Source organism: Mirounga leonina, unplaced genomic scaffold (genome assembly GCF_011800145.1).
Source record: "Mirounga leonina isolate KUSES-001 unplaced genomic scaffold, KU_Mleo_1.0 Mir_154, whole genome shotgun sequence".
Lineage (NCBI taxonomy): Eukaryota > Metazoa > Chordata > Mammalia > Carnivora > Phocidae > Mirounga > Mirounga leonina.
Window position 1 is genome coordinate 20,675,157 of NW_023270389.1, and position 23,981 is coordinate 20,699,137.

Sequence of the window (23,981 nt, forward strand, 5' to 3'; positions counted from 1 at the left end):
GACAGTATCTGTACCAACGTTTAGTTTTTATCCCGAGTACAAGTTTTAACATAATAGCTAGAATTAATACTTGAGGAAATGTAGCAATGAAGTTCCTGCCCGAAGAAAAGGATGGGTACAAGGACGAGAAAGGACAAAAAGTCAAATATGCTATTTAGGATGTAAGACAAGGAACACGGCCAGAAAAAAACCTGAGGAAAGCATGTGGCCTCCAGTTTAGAGCACTAGCTCAAGAAACCACACTTCACCGGAAGCCAGAAAAACGCGCAGGGAGAAGAACTAGCGAGGCGGCTTGTCAGTCCCACGCAGTCAGCGTGTGCGAACGTCCGCAGAGCTATTCACACACGCGAGGTGTTCTGCTTTGAGTAACCAGAATCTCGGGTTCCTGCGCGGCTTGGGCCGTACACACCCCACCGTCGGGGAGGCACACCCTAGCTTTTCCTGCAGGGCTGAGGGCCTGAGAACGTGCATCCAGACACACCTGCCGGGTAAGGGAAACGCGCCCCAGAGAAGCGACGGTGCAAAGGGAAAGATGGGCGTTAAGGGCGGGCGGGGAGCGCTCAAGTAATTAACAAGTAACCGAGCGCCGAGCCCTGAGGATAAGACCGCGCACAGGACAGATGCGATCCCTGCCCTCGGGATGTGGCTCTCAAATTTACTGCGGAAACGCGACTGCCCAGGACTGAGGAGGGGCGAGAGACCTCCGCGAGCCGGGTTTCTGGTGTCGCCTCCCTCCAGACGCGAGGCGGCGGTGGCCGCAGAGAACCACGCCATGCCCAGCCTGGGCCTCCTCCCGTGACCCCCGGCCCAGGACTGTCCCTTGGCTCTCACCGAATCCTTTAATGAGCTCGGTGAAGACCCCGGGGTCGCTTTCCATGAGGCACCACTCCCCGGCATTGCCCGTCATGGCCCCGGCCACACACCGCCCCGCTCCACCTCAAGCTCTGGCCGCCCCACACACCAGCTGCAGCCAGCCACTGATCTCGGCAAACCCGCCGCGGAGCTCGTCACTCCCACGTCACCCCGCCTACTTCCCGACAGCCTCCGGGCGCCGTCACCTGCCGCGCGACAGAGCGCGGGAGGACGCTCTAGCCACCCAGGAGACGGCGAAACCCTTCCTCGGCCGTGCAGGACCCGTAGCGGATTCGGAAGGGGCTGGGGCCTAAGAAGAAAGGGCGGGGTTCAGAGCGCCGTAGGAGGTAACATCCGGGATCCTCTCCCGCCAGGGGTGGGGAAAAAGGAGAGGGGCGGGGCTCCTTCCGGGGAGCCGAGCCTGGAGTCCCCAGCGGCGGTGGAGTCGGAGCAGTTACCGGCCGTGGGGTTGCAGCGGCTTCTTACCGTCTCCGCGCACCGAGCAGGGCTTCTCCCGGTGGCGCTGCGGGTTCGGAGGGTCGGCCGCCAAGCGTAGGTGAGGAAACTGCGGGAGGCCGGCTGGGGCCCTTTGTGCGGTCGGAGCTGCCCCGGGGACGCGCGGGGTTTGGCTGATCCTCGTGTCCCTCATCCAGCATCCCGGCGGCTGAGGCCGGAGCAGACACTTCGCCAAACCGTCGTTCTCCCCGGCGCTGCCTCTGCGTCCTGCCGTTGCTGGATAGCGGAAGCAGCATCTCTGCGGGCACAGCCTCGCTCGGCCCGGCTCGTCCGCTCGCGAGGGTGGGCCCTTCCCAAATCCCGCGCCGCCCGTCTTGTGCTTGCAGAGCCCTCCACAGGCCCGCGTCCGGAGGGCCTGCTTTAGCTTTACTCCTCCTCTTCCTCCTCCTCCTCCCGCGGCTTCTGCGCCGAGAGGCGGTGCCCCGGATTTGGGGTTTGGGGAGAGGAATCTTTGTGGGGAGACAGAAGGTGAATTTATCCTCGGGGGAATGACGAGAGGAGGAAGATCTGTTCTGTAGTTCGTGGGGATGCTAGAGGCCTCAAAGAAAAGGAGGTTGAAAAAAACGTAGTGTATTAATTTAAAATAATTTGTAGTGTTTCTAAGATTAAATGAGTTAACCCCAAAATGCCTATTTTCGCTAAACCGTGAAATTGCCCTCATTCAGCAGGCTTTTGCAGAGTAAAGAGTAAAACCTTCAGGAGTATGTGTATTTATGCATCAACTCCTTAAAGCTCTGAATTCCAAGAAGGGCCTTTGGATTCCAGACAAAAATACTTCAGTAGACAAAACTGACCTACACCTCAGAGTAGGCGAGCATTGTGTTACGGACTATGTGAAGCCACAAAATAAGCATGACAAATATTACTGAGGGAGACAACAGAACAGTTTTTATATTAAAACAAGCGTGGCTATGGGGCGCCCGGCTGGCTCAGTCGGTAGAGCGTGCAACGCTGGATCTACGAATTGTAAGTTCGAGCCCCGCATTGGGCGTAGAGATTACTTTTAAAAAAAGGGGTGGGGCATGGCTATATTATGGAGTAGAAATGAAAGTTTGTATCCAGTGTTTGATTTTTTTTTTTTTAATTTGAAGCTTTGGAGGGGGGAAGGATTTCTGTTCATTATTTGTTCCGTTAAGTATACTAAGTGGAAAAGTTTGTGAGGCACAAGAGTCTCGCTGTATTTCCTCCCAAAGCTGTTTGTGACCTTTTGTGGCATATTTTAACGTATAATATTACTGTGAACTTGCTGAATATGTACTCATAACTAACATTTATTTGATATCCAACTTAACATGGTGCCTGTTGCAGAAAGACCAAACTGAAAATTTAGCCCTTTACACAACCTAGAAGTAACCAGAAAGGAGGGTTAAAATTCCTTCAGTTATGTTAACATTTAATCCTAACTTCACATGAAAATCCAGATTTCTGGGTCTGAGAAAAATAAGAAGATTTGGTAATACAAGGTCCCTACTACATGGCAGCCAGTTGGCTGAAAGTGTGTGCCTTTCAGGATGGCATGCTGTCATGTTTGCCACAGTTCCTCACCACTTTTTATTGCATCACATTTGACTTGATCAACTCAGGTACACTACCAGGAATGATACAGTTGTTTGAATTTGTGGCCTCAGTTTTTGCAGTAATGATTCTTTTAAATTGTCTTGCACGCTCATAGATGTATGTCAGCTTTGACTTCATTTAGAAAGGATTAAGCTGCAAAACTTGTTTGACCTCTTGGGATGAAAGCATTTTCAAATAACGATGGTTATCAAGAGATCAAGAGACTTTGGAAAATGATCAAGAGACTTCGGAAAGATACTCAGATGTGTACATTTAAGAAAAACAGTAACCCAAGAAATAATATTAGTACTGTTGAAAGATAACTATAGGGACGGCTGGGTGGCTCATTCAGTTAAGCGTCTGCCTTCGGCTCAGGTCATGATCCCAAAGTCTTGGGATCAAGTCCTGCATCGGGCGGGAAGCCTGCTTCTCCCTCTCCTTCTGCCTGCGGCTCCCCCTAATTGTGCTCGCTCGCTCTCCTCTCTCTGACAAATAAATAAATAGTCTTAAAAAAAATTTTAAAAAAGATAACTATAAATGTTGTTCTAATGAACACAGCAGAAAGAAGTGCTATTACATATTGTGTATTAATTACTAGTGTTCACTGATTTTTGCATTCAGTATTAAGAGGCAATGTATAAAATGGCCACAACCAATTTCAAATCGTGGCCATACCTTTAAAAATACTGTGATCTGTTTAATTCTTCCCTAACTTTTAATTTACTGAAGTTTAAAACAACTTTAGCTCTATTAAAGTCTTTGGAGTAGTGTGCTTTAAGAGCACTGGATAGGACAAGCCAACCCAAAGAATTAACTATCTTTTTTTGTTGTTGTTAATCTGGATTTACAACACTTGATTATTCAGGAGTGGATTAATTGATGACCAGGCTCTGACCTCACTCACTGCCCAAAATGCCTTCTAAATCACTGACAATGGAGCTTAAGCTTTGAGGAGGGAGATGATGGGAGTTGGGGAAAGGGGAGATTAGGGTCCTGTATAGGTCTGTGTATCTCAAATTGCTTTCTGAAGACAAATATAAAAAATACAGGGTTAAATATCATTTGAATGTCTATTTATTTAAATAACTTCCTGGATATATTTTAATATAGTCAATTTTTAGTTTTCATTTTTTTAATGACCGATTTTTGAGACAGAATTCCTGTGTCATGAAATTCGCTATTTTTAAAATATGCCATACAGTGAATTTTAGTATATTCACAGACTTGTGTTGATATAGGCAGACTGAGTCCATGGAACCAGAAGGAGTCCTGCAGGACCAGCCAAGAAGGTTCTTGGTTTTACAAAGGCTAGAAATCAAACACCGTTTGAGAGGAAGTGGGAGCAGAGTTTATTGAAGATACAGAGAGAGGACAGATGGAGACACAGTATCTGAGAGACTCCGAAAGGAAAGGAGAGTGAGTCTGTTTTGCTTGGGGGATGGGGTTTTTATTGAGGATTGTGATCTGGTGTGCATGTCTTCTCAGACATCCAGAAACTGGGCAAAACAAGGACGAGTGCTCAGGTGTCCTCCTTAAGTCACTTACACCAGGAAGCTTGGCGTCAGGGTGTCTAGAGTCAGTGGTCTGCAAAATGTACATGACAACCTTGCCCTGTCACTCCTATTTATTGTAATGGAAGACTCCAAAGAAATCATAAACTCCTGGACCCTTACAAGAAGGGCATACATTTTTGTACTATAAGTATAAGGCATACATGTATAAGGTGGGGGTGCAGGTCCTAGCAAGAGTAGAAGCAGGAAAAGGAGCAAAAAAGGAGTTCTTCATGGAGTCCCTTCAGTTTCCCTATCTCAGTGTAACCATCACCATTATCTAGTTTCAGAACATCTTCACCACACCAAATAGAAACCCCTTACCACTTCGGAGAACAGACTGGCAGTTCTTCAAAAGGTTAAATATAGAGTTACCATATGATCCATCATTTTACATTACCACTAGCAATGTATGAGGGTTCTAATTTCTCCAGATCCTTACCCATACTTACTGTCATTTTCATTGTAGCCATCCTAGTGAGTGTGAAGTGGTATCTCATTTCAGTTTTGACTTGCATTTCCCTGATGAGTGATATGAACTGTTGGGGTTCAGGAGCAAACAGTCAAGAAAGAATTCTTGAGATGTCTTTAGTGCAGAAAGGGTGGTTTTATTTAACTATAGGAACAGGACCCATGGGCAGAAAGAGCTGAATTGGGGTTGTGAGGAGTGGCTGATTATATACTTTCAAATTGGGAAGGTGTTAGGGATAGCGTAGGTCTCCAAGGAATTTGAAAGCAAGGTTTCCAGGACCTTGAGGGGCTAGCTGTTAGGAAATGTCATTTATTACTGTCTAATAAAAACTTAGTTATGAGACCCAGATGTTTATCAGCATGATATGTATATCAGGAGGCCATATGCTTGGAGGATGATTGCTAACATATATCTGGCCATTTGTATATCTTTGAAGAAGTGCCTACTCAGATGCTTTGCCTATTTTTTAATTGGGTTATTTTATTATTATTGAGTTAGGAGTTTTTTTATATATATATTCTAGATATAAGTTCCTTATGGTATGATTTGCAAGTATTTTCTCCCATTCCATGGGATCTCTTTTCACATTCTTGGTGGTATCCTTTGAAACACAAGTTTTAAATTTTGACGAAATCCAGTTTATCTTTTTTTCTTTTGTTACTTTTGCCTTTGTTGTCTGTTTTGAGATCAGTTCTCTGTCACAGACTCTGTCCTGCACTTCAGTTCAGTTCCAGAGTTAGCTTCAGATCCCACAAGTTAGAGGGCAAGATCTCCAACAAGACTGCCCTTATTTCAGACAGCAGCTAGAGTAGGGTCCCTAGTCTATGCAACCAACTACAGTAAGTCTTCCCACAACCCCCCAGGGTCGATAATTTACTAGAATGACTCACATAACTCAGTAAAAGCACTATCCTTATGATTATAGTTTTAATATAAAGGATATGACTCAGGAACAGCCAAGTGGAAGTCACATATAGGCCAAAGTCTAGAGGCAGGAGAGGGAATACCCTCAGTGTTGAATCCTGGCAGTTCATACTCCCAGCACATCAATTTCTTAACCAGTTAGGAAGCTCCACTGAACTTCGATGTTCAGAGTTTGTACATGGGATTTTATTATGGGGCATGATTGATCGTGACTGGTTGACTATGTGGTTGAGCCCAACCTTGGGCCCTACACCCCTCCTGGGGTGTTTGATCTGGCCCAGAATTCCAACTCTTTAATCAAATGATTGGTCTTTCCGGTGACCAGCCCCCATCCTGAAGCCCAGAATGAATCGCCACATTAGCATAACAAAGACTCCTATCAATCTGGAAATTCCAAGGATTTTTGAAGCCCTGCCAAGAAACATGGACAAAAACTAGATACTCTTTATTATACCACTGTCTTATCACCCAGCCAATTTTAAAGTTAATTTATATATCAGCACTTAGGGACAAGGAGAGTAGCTTAGAACTGCTGCCATTCCGCTTTTCATATTTCACTTTTAAAAATTTGATTGTGGCAAATTTACACAAATGAGTAGAGAGGGGCCGTTCGTGATCTGTTCCACTGTTTTATGTTGCATCCTGGAAAGAATAGTCACCGAAGCATGTGAAAAGCTGAGCCTTTTTTCCTGCAGAAATGTTTAAAGGGTAGGTCTTCGTGGTTGTTTTTAACATATGCAAGAGTAAGATTCCTTTGATAAGGCAATGAGTAAGTAACTACATTTCTTATAATAGGGATTACAAGGATTACATTTAGGGATTGCTTTTAAGCATCTACCCTAGATTTAAAAGTTCATTTTCTGCTTGCTTAACAAAAGATAACTTGAATACCTAATATTAAATATATTAGAAAAACTTACAAAGAGATACTGTTCTGCTCAAAAGACATTTTTACTCCGTACTCATTACTTCCTCTTTGTAACTTTTTCACGTTTAATTTTTCTTGATTGTATATCCACTACCTGTATATAGTATATTTTTTCTTGATTACAGAATTTATCTTAAAGGCTTGAATTACATTTTTTTTTTTTAAAAGATTTTATTTATTTGACAGTGAGAGATAGAGCGAGAGAGGGAACACAAGCAGGGGGAGTGGGAGAGGGAGAAGCAGGCTTCCCGCTGAGCAGGGAGCCCGATGCGGGGCTCGATCCCAGGACCCCGGGATCATAACCTGAGCCGAAGGCAGACGCTTGACGACTGAGCCACCCAGGTGCCCCTTGAATTACATTTTTAATTGCACACGTTGAGTCTTATTTTCAAAATAAATGTGTTACAGGAAAGAAAAACCAGTCATACATGATTCTTAGATGGTTCAGAAAATCACTTTAATACTGCTTAGTTATCCTCAAATATGCATTACTTAAGTGGTGTTTTAGGTTCAGAGAAGGGATACACAATTAAACCAGATCCCTGCTCTTAAGGGAACTAATATTAGCTAGACATACAAAGAATAATAACAAAGGAAAGAATTTGGAGGGGAGGGAATTTTGAGATTTGGATTGGGACCTTTAAATCACACCTCTTGGGTTTTGGTTCAGGAAGGCTGTTTTATTAGCATAATCTGATATTGAGTATCATTTCAATATTATTCATCTGACAAATACAACTAATAAGCAGGAATAGCCAAGTTAAAGTACCACCCAAGGGTATTTTTGTAAAAGCTTAGAGATGAAGCTAGCAATGTCAAATGCAGTGTAAAAGTCAAAATAATAGAAAATTTTCTACTGGAATTAGCAGTTAAGGTGTCAGTCTTTGAGAAGCCTGTTATTCTCAAAGTTTTTTTGACTGAAAGGCAGATAAGAAGCCATATTGAAAAGGGTAAGAATAAATAGCAGAAGCATCATCTGTTGCACCAGGAGTTTCAGCCTGTACTGCTCTGGGTAACTATAAATCAGTCCTTAATGACTAATATAATATGATCATTACACTTGACACCTGAGGCCTAGGTCTGCCCTAACATAAGCTACTTTATACCAGAACTTTATTTGAAATATGACACTGTTTATTTCCAACACCCCCCTCCCCACCTACAGTCACATTCAAAATGTGAGGGTTTCCATTCTCCAATGCATTTATCCCCACACCATTCTGAGACCCAACCTCATTGCTCCCTTGCATACCAGACTTCCCACATTGGAAACTTCAATTTCCTATTCTCTCTTTTCTCAAACCCATCTTCACCCTTAGTGAAGGAGATACCTCTTTTGCTGTCAATAGGCCAGTCTCACCCTGGATGCTCTAAAGCTCCTTCTGTTCCACTTTTAGTGATCTCATTCCCTCAGTTATATTCTTTCTTTACTGTCTTCCACTCTCCAAATTGAATCATTCAACTTCAGCCTCAGAGTCTTCTCATCTAGAAAGGTAAAAAGATTTTTCTTCGTGTTCTCATCTTCTCTGTTACCATCCCAAAAGAGTAGTCCACCTTTGAAGTCTCTCACTCATTGCATACTCCTACTAATCTTACCACTGTAATCAGGCTCTCTCTTGCAGAACTCTACTAGAGTTGCCCTTCCTCATCACTACTGTTTGCTAATCCAGTGGTCATTTTCCCGAGTTATTTTACTTCATCTCTGAGCATTTGGCAATTCCCAGCCACTGACTCCTTGAAATTCTCTTCCCTATGGTCCATGATACTACTGTTCTGGTTTGCTATGTACCCCTCCTTCTCTTTCTCCTTTAAAAAGGGCCCTTTTCTCCCTAGCTCTTTTTTTTTAAGATTTTATTTATTTATTTTTGAGAAAGAGAGCAGGAGCAGGGGGAAGGGAGAAGCAGACTCCCCACTGAGCAGGGAGCCCGATGTGGGCCTCCATCCCAGGACCCCAAGATCATGACCTGAGCTGAAGGCAGACACCCATCCGAGCCACCCAGGCGCCCCTTTCCCTAGCTCTTAATTATTAATACTCACCAGGATTCCATCTTAAGGCTTACCCACAATATATAAACATGTTCAAACTTGTATCATCCTCAAAACAAAATTTCTTTTACCTTGTGTTGCTTTTTAAGTTACTACCTTACCTGTCATTTCTTTATAGCTGTGCCAGTATACTTAGTTCTTTTTCTAAAATCTATAGATAGCAAGATTTCAGAAATCCCTTTCTGGAACACATTCCCCCAAACTTAATATACCAGTTTTTCAGTTTGCCTTCTCTGCACACGTCTTTTTGTATTACTGAAACAGCATTATTTTATTCTCCTCTGCTGACTCACACAGTACTTTTTTATTAAAGCACTTAATTACAGTTGGCTTTGTATATGTATATATTTCTGCCTCACCAAACAGAATGTGGTACCATAGCTGCCCTCACTAACCCTTTTATTCTCTTTCTAGGCCCCCAGACCCCATGCTGAGCTAGCTGCCTGCTTAGTCTCTGAAGCAACAAACTATACCTCAGAAATGTAACCTAGTTGCTTCTGGCTATCATGCTCCCACTTAATGAGCTTAAAAAATACTTGTTAAGTTCAAAGATTGTGTAACAGGGGCACCTTGGGTGGCTCAGGCGGTTAAGCCTCTGACTTCGGACTTCGGCTCAAGTCGTGATCTCAGAGTCCTGGGACGGAGCCCGGAGCTGCAGGCTTTACACTCTGGGAAGTCAGCTGCTCCCTCTGCCCCTCTCCCCTGTGAGTGCGCGTGCGCATGTGTATGCTGGCGCGCGCACGCGCACACACGCTCTCAAAATCTTTTTTAAAAAAATCAAAGATTTTGTAACAGATTTCAAAAGGCATAGATTAATAAATGTTTTCAAAAATAAAGACGTTTTCCTTTTTGTAATTTTACTGTTTTCTTTCTAGCTATAATAACATTTTGCTTTTTGATAGGTTTCCTAAAAGACAGAAAAATGGAGGAATCAGTAAACCAAATGCAGCCACTGAATGAGAAACAGATAACCAATTCTGAAGATGGATATGTATGGCAAGTCACTGATATGAATCGACTACACCGGTTCTTATGTTTTGGTTCTGAAGGTGGGACTTACTATATCAAAGAACAGAAGTTGGGCCTTGAAAATGCTGAAGCTTTAATTAGACTGATTGAAGATGGAAGAGGATGTGAAGTGATCCAGGAAATAAAGTCATTTAGTCAAGAAGGCAGAACCGCAAAGCAAGAGCCTATGCTCTTTGCACTTGCCATCTGTTCTCAGTGTTCCGACATAAGCACAAAACAAGCAGCATTTAAAGCTGTTTCTGAAGTTTGTCTCATTCCTACACATCTCTTTACTTTTATCCAGTTTAAGAAAGATCTGAAGGAAAGCATGAAATGTGGCATGTGGGGTCGTGCCCTCCGGAAGGCTATAGCAGACTGGTACAATGAAAAGGGGGGCATGGCCCTTGCTCTGGCAGTTACAAAGTATAAACAAAGAAATGGCTGGTCTCACAAAGATCTATTAAGATTGTCACATCTTAAACCTTCCAGTGAAGGTAAGCATGAGATCTTTGGGTTGGGGGAGGTTGCAGATACCTGGTAAACACCAAATTTTTATCTGACATAAGATAATTATATAATATCTTCTAGAATAGCCTTTCAGCTTCAAAACACATTGGTTGACTAATTCAAATGTTTAATGCCAACCTGGAATTAAGCCCCTACCACAGGCAATCCAGACATTACTAATCAAGGATCAAACGACAGATACAGATTAATCTAAATCTCAGAATGTCACCATGCTAACTAGAATGCTTACCCAAGTGATTATGCACTATGAAAGCAGCATGGACATGATTAAAGTTGTAGTAATAAGCAAAACAGCTCCTAGCCAGTAGATGGCAGATAGCCAGGCTATCCTGCTCTAGTCCCTTATGATTTTTTTCCCTCCCTGTCTTCCTAGGATATATGGTCCATGGAACCTAAAGGCTACCTGAAATAGTGCTGAACTTAACAATTCAGGATGTTAATTGTCTCCAAGCAGTCAGCCAGGGGACCTGGTAACCTGGGGCAGTTTTTCTGTGTCTATGGGAAGAGACTTGAGAAGTTAGTTGGATGTATGATAATTACTTAGTCCTTCTTAGAAGGGAAATAAGAAAAACATTTGGGCAAGAATAATGTAAAATATGAACTTCCACAACATTTCCAAAATATGCTCTTTTTTTAATACCGCAAGTGAAACTTGAAAAGACAGCTCCTCATTAATTCCTAATTTATCCATTTTATTATGAATGGACTTTTTAAAATGAAATTTAAACAGTAAATTATTGCAAATAGTTATATAAACAAACCCATTTGTATTTTGTTTTTTTATTAGAAATTATATGTTTGTTTTAAAATAGCTGGATAATACATAAAAATATAATGCAGAAAGTAGGAGTCCTGCCCATCAAAAGATGTGTTGTATATGACTCCTAAACATACACTGTTTTATTTTTTAAATTTTTATATACCTTCTTTGTTTCAGTTAAAAGCATATTGATATTTCTTCAAGTCAGGAGAAATAGTTGCTTATATAGCATTGTATGAATATACTATAATTTAGCTAGTCTCTTACTGATGACACTGAAATAGCTTCTGGTTTCTTATACTATTACAAAACTGCTACAGTGAAAAACTTGCATAATGTAAATATTTATATAATGGGTAAACCCACAGAGTTCATAGAAGTGGCCGGTTTCCCCACATTTGAACACTGACTGTTACCAGTGTTTTTTAATCTCTGCCAATAGGATAGGTGAAAAATTATATCTTATTGAATTTGTGGGCAAATGTTCATCTTCTCATATGCTGCTGATTATATGTAATCTTTTGAGTATATCTTTGTCCTTTTTTCCATTGAGTTGCTATTCTTAGTATTAATTGTCACCATTCATTCCTTCAACAAATATTTATTGAGCACCAAATGGATGGGCACTGTTCTAAGAACTTGGGACACATAGGAATTTATAACTTCATATTATATACATATGATGCACATTCCCCCCCCTTTTTTTCTTTGTCTTTCAATTTTTTTTGATGGGGGTTTCTGACATTGAGGTTTGGAATTTTAATGTAATGAAACTTGACTGTTTTTCTTCATAGATTTTTGTTTTGTGTTGGGTTTAGAATGGCCTTTTCCAACTAAAGTCATAAAAATATTTACCTGGTTTTTTTTTTTTCTCTAATGTATTCATGCTTTAATTTTTTACTTTTAAATCTTTAATTCAGTATAAGAAGAATGTAGGGATCCAGCTTTGTCTGTTGAGACACTACATGGTAGTGTGTACCTAAGTGCTAGTTCTAATTGGGAAAACTTGTTTCTGAATTTGTGCAGATAGTTATTCTGGGTTTTGAATTCTTGTTCTATAAAATGAGGAATTAGTAGATGTTCCCTAAACTTGCTCCCACAGACAGTATTCTTTAATTCTAAATTTTTTGAGGGCAGAACTCATACTTGAAATCTTTTAGTAATAGCAATATGTTCAGGCGTAAGAGATCCCTATGCTTCTCAGAGTGAAAAGAATTTGGAAAGAAACTCTAAGCTTCCAGAATAAGTAATATTGTAATACTTGAGCTGAAATGTGTATTTGAAACAGATGAAACATGTCAAAATATAATTTAACTAATCAGGTATTTATTGTATACTTACTGTGTGGCCAACATAGAACTTGAGTAAGATAAAAATAATAATAAGCCTGCCTTTAAGGAAGTTATATTTTAGTTGGAAAGACAAAATAGAAGACATGCTCACATATGAAACATTTAGTAATTTAAGACAATATAAAATTTTGTTACTAAAAACTGGATAACGAGTCACAATACTTTAGAAGTCCCTACATATTAATATTGACTTTTGATCAAATTATGTAGAGTCCAGAGATAACATATAGTCTCAGTCTGCCTTAAGGATGGATTTTATTTGGCCTGCACAGTATTTTAGGGAAAAAATGAATTCTTTGCTAACATCACTTTAAAAAAATCAGAAGACATCACATAAAAATACCTATGCTAGCTTGAAAGTACTTGATTTGTTAGCACTAAGCCAAAACTTCGCTAAAACATTAGTAGGTTGTACTCTCTTTAGTTCGTTGCATCATCTTAACCACTGTCTATTACATGACCTGTGCCATATATTTATTTTACCAACATTTACCCCATAGGCCTTTCTGAGTCTGATAACTCAAACATCCCCTTTCCCCATTTTACAGAAGTGAAAGCTAAGGCCCAAATTGGTCACACAGCCATTTATTGACAAAATGTAGGCTTAGAACTCAAGCTTCCTCAGCATCCCAATCCAAAGTTCTTTCCACTATTAAAAGAAATTACAAAAGAAATGAACACCTTGTTTTCCTTTAATTTGGCCTCATTTATTTAAAAACAAAATTACAAATTACCTACCTGTCCACTTCCACTTATCTCTGCTACTTGTAAATGCTTATTTATTTAGTAGCGGAAAGGGACAAGTGAATAGGAGAATATTTGAGACAGATCTGTACTTTGTGAATCGTTCTGAGATTGTAGACCTGAGATCGGTATTGTCTACCAAAGTTTCTAATGCTGGTGTCTCAAAAAAGAAAAAAACTCTATAATAAAATGACTTAGAATATAGGAGATTTTTTTCCAGAGCCTCATATTAAAACGATTATGATGGAATAAACAAAATCATTTGACTCCATTGGCTTAAATGTCTTTGTTATGTCATAGAAAGCAGCCTCACAGTGTAAAGAATTTAGCTCCTCTGTATCTAGTTATTTCATTCTCAGTAAACATGTTCTGTTTTTCACCCAGAAATTCTCATGCCATTTCAATTCTTTATTTTCTTAAAGGACTTGCTATTGTGACCAAATATATTACAAAGGGCTGGAAAGAAGTCAATGAATTGTATAAAGAAAAAGCACTTTCTGTGGAGACTGAAAAATTATTAAAGTATCTGGAGGCTGTAGAGAAAGTGAAACGCACAAAAGATGAACTGGAAGTCATTCATCTAATAGAAGAGCATAGATTAGTTAGGGAACATCTTCTAACAAATCATTTAAAGTCTAAAGAGGTAAGTATAGCATGTGATTAAACATGTAATTTATAGTTTGTATTATGTATTAAAATTCATGATATGATATGTATAAAATTTAAGATATGTAATTTATAAGGTGGGTAACATCAGTTCTTTTTAACAAAAATGTAAATTAATATCTTGAAATTAATATTTATTTAAAATACTTAATACAATGCCCAGATGTAGTTGGCATTCAGTTAAGTGTTATTTCTGCTTCATAAAGGCTGGTTAATTTGCCTTGCTAATTAAAAATAAATAAATAAAATTCTTCTGTGCAGTTCCTTCATAATATAGACTTTACTTTCTTCCTCTATAAAGAGCAAGTTAATTTGATAAGCCTTTAACCAATGTGCAAATCTTTTTATTTAGGAAATACCTAGAACCCCAAAAGAAAGCCTTAAAGAATGTTAGTAATATTATTATTGATACCACTATTATGCTGATTCATTTGCCCTTAATTTCTCATATTTCTACGTGTGTCTTTTCTATAGGTATGGAAGGCTTTGTTACAAGAAATGCCTCTTACCGCATTACTAAGGAATCTAGGAAAGATGACTGCTAATTCAGTGCTTGAACCAGGAAATTCAGAAGTATCTTTAGTATGTGAAAAACTGTGTAATGAAAAACTGTTAAAAAAGGTAAGCATTGGGTGGCTCGGTTGAACATCTGCCTTTGGCTCAGGTCATGATCCCGGGGTCTTCAGAGCCCCCTGCTCAGCAGGGAGCCTACTTCTCCCTCTCCCTCTGTCCCTCCCCCCCGCTTGTGTGTGCGTGCATGCGCGCGCTCTCTCTCTCTCTCTCAAATAAATAAATAAAATCTTAAAAAAAAAAAAAAAGAAAGAAAAAGGTAAGCATTACCTTTGTTAGCTACTACTAATTGAAAAAGTCACCTCCTAAATTTTGGAAATGTAGCCAGTGCAGTTTCAGATGTTCTGAGACTTGGATACTTTTATCATACCAGATTTCATTTAACTATGAAGTCTATGTCCTCATTTTTGTTTTTTCTCTGTGAAATATATTTATTAGCTACAGTAACAAAACCTAAGACACATAATGACTATCTTTCATTTGAATTTTGCATTTACTTTCTGTCTGTGTCTTGTTTCTAGGCTCGTATACATCCATTTCATGTTTTAATTGCATCAGAAACTTATAAAACAGGTCATGGTCTCAGAGGAAAACTAAAGTGGCGCCCTGATGAGGAAATTTTGAAAGCTTTGGATGCCGCTTTTTATAAAACATTTAAGGTAATGGTTTGACTTTTGTTTTATAACAAATGACCCAGTTGGGACTTGATATATTTTATAAAAACACATTTTAAAGATGATACTAATAGTTTAACCATTTTTTATTAGATAGTCATTTGTTTTTCCATAGTTCGTGTAAATGTGGATATGTAATTAACATTGTTAAGTTTATGAGTAAAGAATTTCTCCTTACCTGTGGACAATACCCAATCATAAAATCATTTTGTTAAGTTTTAAAATACCAAATTTAAAATTTTTTATCCCTGTAGAGTCCTTTGACTTGGTCCTCTGTCATTCTGTTAATCAGTAGTGGATCTCCTCTATCTTCGTGGGAAGTGATTTTTTTTTTTTTAGGACTGACAATCCTACATCAGAGCTATAAGTTAGTTTTTGGTTTTAAAATTTTCTTGTTATTCCGCAAAATAGTAGTAACTAAATTCATCAAATTAAAGGGATTATACAAATGAAATTTATCTTCAATATACAAAAATCAATGTAATACATCACATTAATAGAATGAAAGGACAGTCACACGATCTCAATGCAGAAAAAGCATTTGACAAAATTCAGTACCATTTCATGATTTAAAAAAACAATAAACTAGGAATAGAAATGAACTTCCTCAACATGATAAAGAACATATATAAAAAACCCACAGCTATTGTTATACTCAATGGTGAAAGACTGAAATCTTTTCCCCTAAATCTAGAGAACAAGACAAAAATGCCAACTTTTTTCCACTTCAGTTCTACAAAGTACTGGAAGTTCTAGCAGTTAGGCAAGAAAAAATAAATAAAAGGCATCCAGATTGGAAAGGACGAAAAACTATCTCTGTTCTCAAATGACATGACCTTATAAGGAGAAAAGCCTACAGAATTCACAGAGAGCTTAGAGCCAACAAACAAATCCAGCAGAGTTGCAGGATATAAAACCAATAGGTTTTTCTAAAATACTAAAATCATTAGTATTTCTATATACTAGCAATGAACAATCCAAAGGCCTTAGCCTTTGATTAGCCTTAAGAAAACATTTCCACTTACAGTAGTATCAAAAAATAAATAAAAGACTTAGGAATAAACTATGAAGGTGCAAGATTCGTAAACTGAAAACTATAAAACATTGCTCTAAGAAGTTTAAAAAGACATAAATAAATGGGAAAGACATGGTTTGGAAGACTTGTTAAGATGACAGTACTACCCAATTCAGTGCAATTCCTCTGGCATGTTTTGCAGAAATGGAACCCACTGTAAAATTTATGTGGACTTTCAAGGGACCCTCAAATAACAAAACCAATCTTGAAAAAGAACAAAGTTGGACTACTCATATTTCCAAACTTACAGGTTTCAAAACTTAGTATAAAGCTACAGTAATCACAACCATGTGGTACTGACATAAAGGCAAATACATAGACCAGTGGAATAGAATGCAGAGGCTAGAAATGAACTCTCACACGTGTGATCAATTGATTTTTGACAAGAGTGTCAAAACAGGCTAATGCAGGAAAAGCTGGTCTTCAAAAAATGGTGCTGGAGAAACTGGATAACCACATGCAAAAGAACAAACTTGCCTCTTTAAATTACACCACATACAAAAATTAAAGTGGACCAGTGACCTATATTTAAGAGCTGTAACTATAAAACTCTTAGAAGAAAACAAGAGGGAAAGTTTCATGACATTAAATATGGCAGTAGATTCTTACATATGTCACCAAAGCACAGGCAATAAAAGGAAAAGTAAATGAATTGGACTTCATCAAAACTTAATAAACCTTTTGTGCATCAAGGACACTATGAGGAGAGTGAAAAGATAACCTACAGAATAAGAGAAAATATTTGTAGATCATGTATATGATAGCTTTTTAATGTTTACAATATATATAAAGTGCTACAACTCCACAGTAAAAATACAAAAACCCAATTCAAAAATGGGGAAAGTAGTTGAACAAGATATTTCTCCAAAGAAGATATCCAACTGGCCAATTAGCACGTGAAAAGATGTTCAACATCATTAGTCATCAGGGAAATGCAAATCATTGGTTCTTATCAAAAAAGCAGAAATAACAAGCCTTTGGGAGGATAGAAATTGCAACCCTAGCACATTGCTGGTGGCAATGTAAACTGGTACAGACCTGTGGAAACAGTTTGGTTGTTCCTCAGAAAGTTAAACCTAGCATTACCATGCCACCCAGCATTTCCACCACCTATGTATATACCCAAAAGAATTGAAAACAGAGAATCAAATATACCTGTAAATGAATGATAATAGGAACACTATTCACAATAGCTAAAAGGTAGAAACAACCCAAGTGCTCAACAAGAGATGAATGGATAAACAAAATACAGTATATACATACAGTGGAGTATTCAGCCTTACAAAGGAATGGATTTTGAAACATGCTACAACGTGAACCTTGAAAACATTATGCTACGTGAAATAAGCCAGACACTAAAGGACAGGTATTATATGATTCCATTTATATGAGGTATCCGGAATAGGCAAATTCATAAGAAAGAAGTAAAACAGAAGTTGCAAGGGGCTAAAAAGGGGTTGGGAATGGGGAGTTATTAATGGATACAGAGTTCTATGTGGGATGATGAAAATGTTCTTGGAAATGGATAGTGGTGGTTACATACCATTGTAAATGTACTTAATGCCATGGAATTGTACCCTTAAAAATGATTTAAAAGCAATTTATGTTATTTATATTTTACCACAAAAAAATTTTGCTAGAAATTCTGAGTTTACTTTATGAGGAATGATTTCTAAAAAAGAAAACACAGGAATATGGTAACTTCTTTAAATAAAATTACTAAGTAGGCTATCTTATTTTCTTTGTTTTTCCCCTCTAGTAAAAGCTAAGCATTTTCACGTACTTGTCAATTAATTGGTAAATCAAAAATCGTGTCTTTTATCTTAGAAGTCTCTCAAGTGAAAGATGAGTAAATATGATTTTTAGGAATCTAACTGTAATTTCTATGATTGCTTTTAATGATTGTTTTGTTTGTTTGTTTTTTTAGACAGTGGAGCCAACTGGAAAGCGTTTCTTGCTGGCTATTGATGTCAGTGCTTCTATGAACCAGAGAGTTTTGGGTAGTGTACTCAATGCTAGCACAGTTGCTGCAGCAATGTGCATGGTGAGAACACTAAGACAATTTAGAATTTTTGCCGCCCTAAAAAATGTTTAATGTGGGGCAAAACTATAAAGTTCGATACGGTCAAGGATTATGTTTTCACTCGTTTTTGTCATTTTGCTTCATAAGCAAAGTTTTAAGCCTGGGTGGCTCAGTCAGGTCACAATCTCAGGGTTGTGAGTTTGAGCCTGCATCGGGCTCCACACTGGGCATGGAGCCTGCTTAAGATTGTCGCTTTCCCTCTGCCCCTCCCCACTGATGTGCGCGCTTTTTCTCGCTCGCTCTCTTTCTCTCAAGAAAAAACAAGTTTTAAGTATACTGTATGCATATGGTATTGTAGGTAATATTTATAAAGCATGTCTAAGGAACAATAGAAATTTTAATTTTACCAAATATTAAATATTAATGTATTGTTGAGAAAGTAGATAATGCTTAGAGAAATTATTAATAAATATAGAAATTAAAAAACCAGGAACTAAGAATAACAGACTTTGGTTTTAGCCTGACTCTGTCACTTCTCTTCTGTGGCTGTATTCTTTATTTAATAAAATGAGAAGAACATATACTCTGCTTCAAAGGATAGTTATGAGAACCAATTGCTTTGTAACAGTTTGTGAAAGTACTTTGAAAGCTATACTGTTACTGTGTAGTCCTAAAACAAAATAAGTTTAGAAATAAAATAAATATCTTTTCTTTTAAAGATTTTATTTGAGAGAGAGAGCACGGAGTAGGACGGAGGGGCAGAGGGAGAGGGAGAAAAAGACTCCCCACTGAGCAGGGAGCCCAATGCGGGGCTCCATCCCAGGACCCCAGGATCACGACCTGAGCCGAAGGCAGACGCTTAACCAACTGAGCCACCCAGGCGTCCCAAATTAAATATTTTCTAAAGATGAAGTTTTATGAACTTCAAGGTACTGTATTTATTTCACCCAAATCTGCTGAAAATTACCATCTTTGAATTTTTCAGGTTGTCACACGAACAGAAAAAGATTCTTATGTAGTTGCTTTTTCAGATGAAATGGTACCATGTCCAGTGACTGCAGATATGACATTACAACAGGTTTTAATGGTTATGAGTCAGGTAAGGAACTCTTTTACTAAGTTTACTTAAAGTGTTGTATAAGAATCTTATTTTGATGTTATGCCTGATATTAATAAGTTCATGAGAACAAATAGTTTTATCTCAATTTTCCCATGAGCACAAAATAATAAATATATACACAGGCTTTGAGAAGGTCTGTGTATTAGCTGTAAGCAAAATGATAATGTAAAAAATAGTATTTTTAAGTATTTATTTCAGACATCTCAGTATGGAAACTAGGACACTTTTATTCTTATCCATGTTTTTGTTCTGAGTTAGATCCCAGCAGGTGGAACTGATTGCTCTCTTCCAATGATCTGGGCTCAAAAGACAAACACAGCTGCTGATGTCTTCATTGTCTTCACTGATAATGAGACTTTTGCTGGAAGTGTCCATCCTGCTTTTGCTCTCAGGGAGTATCGAAAGGTAAAATTCTAATATTCTTTCTCACCCCAAATAAGACTCAGTTCTCAAATATCCACTCTGTTTTTCCAAAAAATACTGAAGATAGTTCTGTACCTTTGTATAGGGATACACCACCAGTTCAACAGTACTTGAAATAAAAAATATTGGCTATAATTACATGGTTTATTTCAACTAGTCCCAATTCTATACATTACTAAAATATCCTCTGCAAACTGTTTTTGGCAATAATAAAAGTATTTTACCTTAACTCTAAATTTTTAATAATTCATTGTGCTCCTTGAAAAATTAAAGTATCATTTATTAATTTTGTTAAAGCACTACATAAAGTTAAAGCAAAGCTATCATCTGTTTTAAGTTTTATGGCTACTTCTGTGTTCTAATCAGTGCTCTCTCTGAAATCATGGAAATGTTCTGTATCTACAGTATCCAATGTGGTAACCACTAGTCACGTATGGCTATCAAGCACTTGAATTGTGGCTAGTATGATGAGAACTAGAACTTGAGGAGTTCTGGTTCTCAGATTGGGGTTTTCCTATCAGCAGCCTTAGCCTGGGACCTTATTAGAATTGCAAATTCCTGGACCCCATGGGAGACCTGCTAAATAGAAACTGGAGAGTGGGATTATGTTTTAACAAACCCTCCTGGGGATTCTAATGTATGTTAAATTTGAGAAGAAGGGAGCGAATAGAAATTGTAGTCAAGGCAACCTGGGTTCTGAGTCCTGGGTCTTTCTCTTTTACTAACTGTGGACCTATGCAAATTATTTAACTGATACATGTCATAGTATTTAATAGTACCAATCTTTCAGAGTTATTGTAACAATTACATTAGATACGTTACTTAAAGAGTTCATTACGGTATCTGGCATATTGTATACTCAGTGGTTATTGGGTTTTCTCCAAAATTCAATTATTTTAACCTAAAGTCATAGCTGTAGAGAACAAATTCTTACATGTGACATGTATATATCATATATAACAAAACCATAGACCAAAAGTTGAGAATCGCAGGGAAATACTTCTTTATATATACCCACACACACTGCCCCAGTGTTTCATATATTGGTAAAAATACCTGATGCCCCCAAATGTCCTGACAGGTTTCATAAGTAGAAAGTCTCTAGGCTGCATAAGAATGCACTCTATAGGGGCGCCTGGGTGGCTCAGGTCATGATCCCAGGGTCCTGGGATTGAGCCCCACATTGGGCTCCCTGCTTGCCAGGAAGCCTGCTTCTCCCACTCCCACTCCCCCTGCTCTCGCTGTGTCTCTGTCAAATAAATAAATAAAATCTTTAAAAAAAAAGAATGCATTCTATGGCCCATGGAACAGAGAAGTGGGAATTTCAGGCAGGCTGTTCACACAATTTTATTTTCTGTTCTGAAGATCACAGAGTCTGACCCTGAAAGATTAACAAATTTTATGGAGAGAAAAAAATAATGACTTTGAAATGAAAAGTTGAGATAGAATTTGAAGTGTTTTAATTTTGGAGGTTATTTGCTTTTGCTTACATAAATTTTTTAAATATGTATTTTGATCTTTTCCTACAGAAAAAGGACATTCCAGCTAAATTGATTGTTTGTGGAATGACGTCAAATGGTTTTACCATTGCAGACCCAGATGATAGAGGCATGTTGGATATGTGTGGCTTTGATACTGGAGCTCTGGATGTAATTCGAAATTTCACATTAGATGTGATTTAACCATAAGCACCAGCATGATCTAAGAGGTCCGTTGCCATCAGTGATCTCACTAAAAATATGTAGCTACTTCCCAGCTAATCTTAATCCAATGAAAGATGATGATAGTATAGTATGTGCATAATGGAAAATTTATCTTACCAAAAAAAAAAAAAAAAAGATGAGCCCAAAGTTCTTTCTGTCTACTAAACTAGCTCTTGGGAAATAGCTTCAAAATACACTGTAGCTCCCTCTATCTAACAGAGAACTTCTTGTTGATAGACACTGTAAAATAGTCAAACAGTTTTGCTGTGGTGAATAATCACATTTGTACGTAAAAGAAGTGAGAGCCAAAAGTAAGTAGTTCCTTATCATGTCACTTGTTTGAAAAGTGCTTAAAGTTTTCTTAAATGTTTGCATTGGGAAAGGACAGCTATGATAATGTCCAAATACTCTGAAATGCACTGGACCATGTAACTGTGATGGAATATGAAATTCATGTGTAAATTTTTATACCAAGCAGTTTAAAAAAAAAAAAAAGACATTTGATTAAATTATGAACAAGTTTTACAAATTCCTTGAAGTTTTCTAAGATCACATAACTAGCAGCTTTCTTACTCTGTGAAAAAGATGCTTTGATATTTTATTTACACTTGTAGGATTGTTACATTAACCAGAAAAATAGTGGAAAAACCCCTGAGAAAAGACACTAAAGTTTGTGTCAACTGAGGAAGTCTGTTTGGTTTGCATTTTGTTTTTGTGCATTTTAACGCTGTGAGTGGGGGCATGACTTGACAGTTTGTGCTAAAATATAACAACAAGCCAGGTGTAGCCACACTTTTTTTTTTCATAGTCCTACCAAATGAAAACAACAAACTGTTTTAAGCATTTAATTCCCCCACTCATAAATCTGAAAGTGACAATTAAAATCTCAACTGTAACCAGCTTAGCTTTTTCCTTACTTGAAAATAAATATTCTAATTACCTTTAACTATTTTTTTAGTCAATTGTCAGTGGGTTTTAGATATTTCCTAATTGTAAACATGTCAATGACATATCTCTGTCCATTATTCATTTGTGGCAAGACATTCTTTTTTGATAGTGTAAAAAAATAATAATAATAGAGCAAGCTAGGTCTTTCATGTTTGAAAGGCAACTTTTGAGTAACATTACCACTAACCAGTCTGTAAGAAATTTTTTTTTCTATTTTACTTGTTATGTATAATTAAACTTCCTTTTCATTACACTAAAGTGCATTATTTTCTTGAGCAAATGTCCCTTCTTTCTGGGGAGGCCTAACCTATTGAAATGCCAATATTTTTGCTCATAGTTATATCATGGTTGTTTAAGATAACATAAAATTTCAATTTTTATGTATTTTCATAATAATTAATGATTTACTGAGGATTTATAAAGCCCTTCTCACTGTCATGTGAAAAGTCAAACTAGTAAATGTAAATTACAGCCTTCTGTGGTTAGGAGTTAGAGGTTTTGTTTTGAGGGCAAAGGGGACTTCAGTAGCGTTAGAATTTGTGAAGATATTTTGTTTCATGAGAAATTTGGGCTCTGGAAGTGACAGGAAAATGTCCCTTTCAACCTTATTTGACATTAATGCTGGCTGTGCTATGAGTCATTCCTTCAAGGCAACTGGTAGCAATTTGTAAACATTGTGATTTACCTGAGGTTTTTTTGTCAACAAAGTAGTGTGTGCATACCACCACCCCCATACATTGCTTCTGATGTCATTGTTTTTTGACACTCTGTCAAACATTGGATGTAAGGTGTTAGCTACTTTTGATAACATTAAAATATGTTCAGATTGAACTTAAAGTTTAAAGAGCCTAGTAAAATTATATAATAGTTTTTGAAGTTTCTAAGTAAACTCAAGATCTTCTTAAAAATTACCACATGATCTTTTTATTCCTAATAGAAATGTTAACTGGAATATAGCATAAAAGTTTATTTCCTTCACTTATGTACTATTCCTATAGTGCTTTTAGATGTTCACAAGCTAATCAATCCGTCAGAGAAGATTAGATGTGACCTTTTGAAGTACTTAGGTACATCTAATTAAATGGATTAGGGTAAAATTTAAAGAAGAAAAAAATCTGAAATTTAAAACATGATTTTTAAGTGTAGGTTAGGGATCCAAGGTCTAAAAGAGTATGGCTTCGGAGTACTAGATCTAGCAATCTTGGACTCTTCATTCCCATTCCAGAATTCATCTCCCCCTACTTTTTAGGTATTAGGAAATAATGTATCTACATGATTGCTTTAGGAGTAGAAAAACAGATTGTGAACATGTATACTTTTGTAGTTCATAGTAATCCTCAATTACAATTAATGTCTTAACAACCTGTGTTGCTATATATAACATAACCCTATAGAAAAAATTTTAAAACTTTACCTCATTATGAATAAAATTTACTCAAGTGATAAAGAAGTTTTATTTTCTGAATTACTTTTAGGATTATTGCTACATTAATATTTAGGGAAATGTTGCTTTAAAAACAATTCTAAGAAAAACTTTTTCTT

General features: G+C 37.8%; 2 protein-coding genes across 12 annotated transcripts in view; one reads left to right on the forward strand and one right to left on the reverse strand.

Annotated features, from left to right (window-relative positions):
- The window catches only part of UCHL5 (ubiquitin C-terminal hydrolase L5), an 81,168-nt gene that overhangs the window by 42,018 nt on the left and 15,169 nt on the right, over positions 1 to 23,981 (reverse strand). For 2 of the 9 annotated variants that reach the window (XM_035010153.1, XM_035010152.1), the window contains exon 1: positions 832 to 1,312. The exons of 4 other annotated variants lie outside the window; for them this stretch is intronic. In XM_035010153.1, the coding sequence (XP_034866044.1) occupies positions 832 to 907 (76 nt within the window). In that variant the 5' untranslated portion in view covers positions 908 to 1,312. Of the gene's footprint in view, positions 1 to 831; positions 1,313 to 1,338; positions 1,907 to 23,981 lie in introns of those variants that run through there. 3 more of the 9 variants (XM_035010157.1, XM_035010155.1, XM_035010150.1) reach the window with 2 other exon arrangements.
- Positions 1,282 to 23,720, forward strand: RO60 (Ro60, Y RNA binding protein). Of its 3 annotated transcripts, none has more exons than XM_035010145.1 (9): positions 1,282 to 1,408; positions 9,748 to 10,347; positions 13,660 to 13,880; positions 14,378 to 14,524; positions 14,995 to 15,132; positions 18,150 to 18,266; positions 19,231 to 19,344; positions 19,624 to 19,770; positions 21,318 to 21,608. In XM_035010145.1, exons 2-9 carry the CDS (start codon positions 9,768 to 9,770, stop codon positions 21,468 to 21,470), a joined length of 1,617 nt encoding a protein of 538 aa, XP_034866036.1. In that variant the 5' UTR covers positions 1,282 to 1,408; positions 9,748 to 9,767; the 3' UTR covers positions 21,471 to 21,608. The 3 variants fall into 3 exon arrangements, with proteins under 3 accessions (XP_034866036.1, XP_034866035.1, XP_034866037.1); XM_035010144.1 differs by lacking the exon at positions 1,282 to 1,408 and adding an exon at positions 2,316 to 2,334 and having other exon boundaries at positions 21,318 to 23,720; XM_035010146.1 differs by lacking the exon at positions 1,282 to 1,408 and adding an exon at positions 4,164 to 4,341.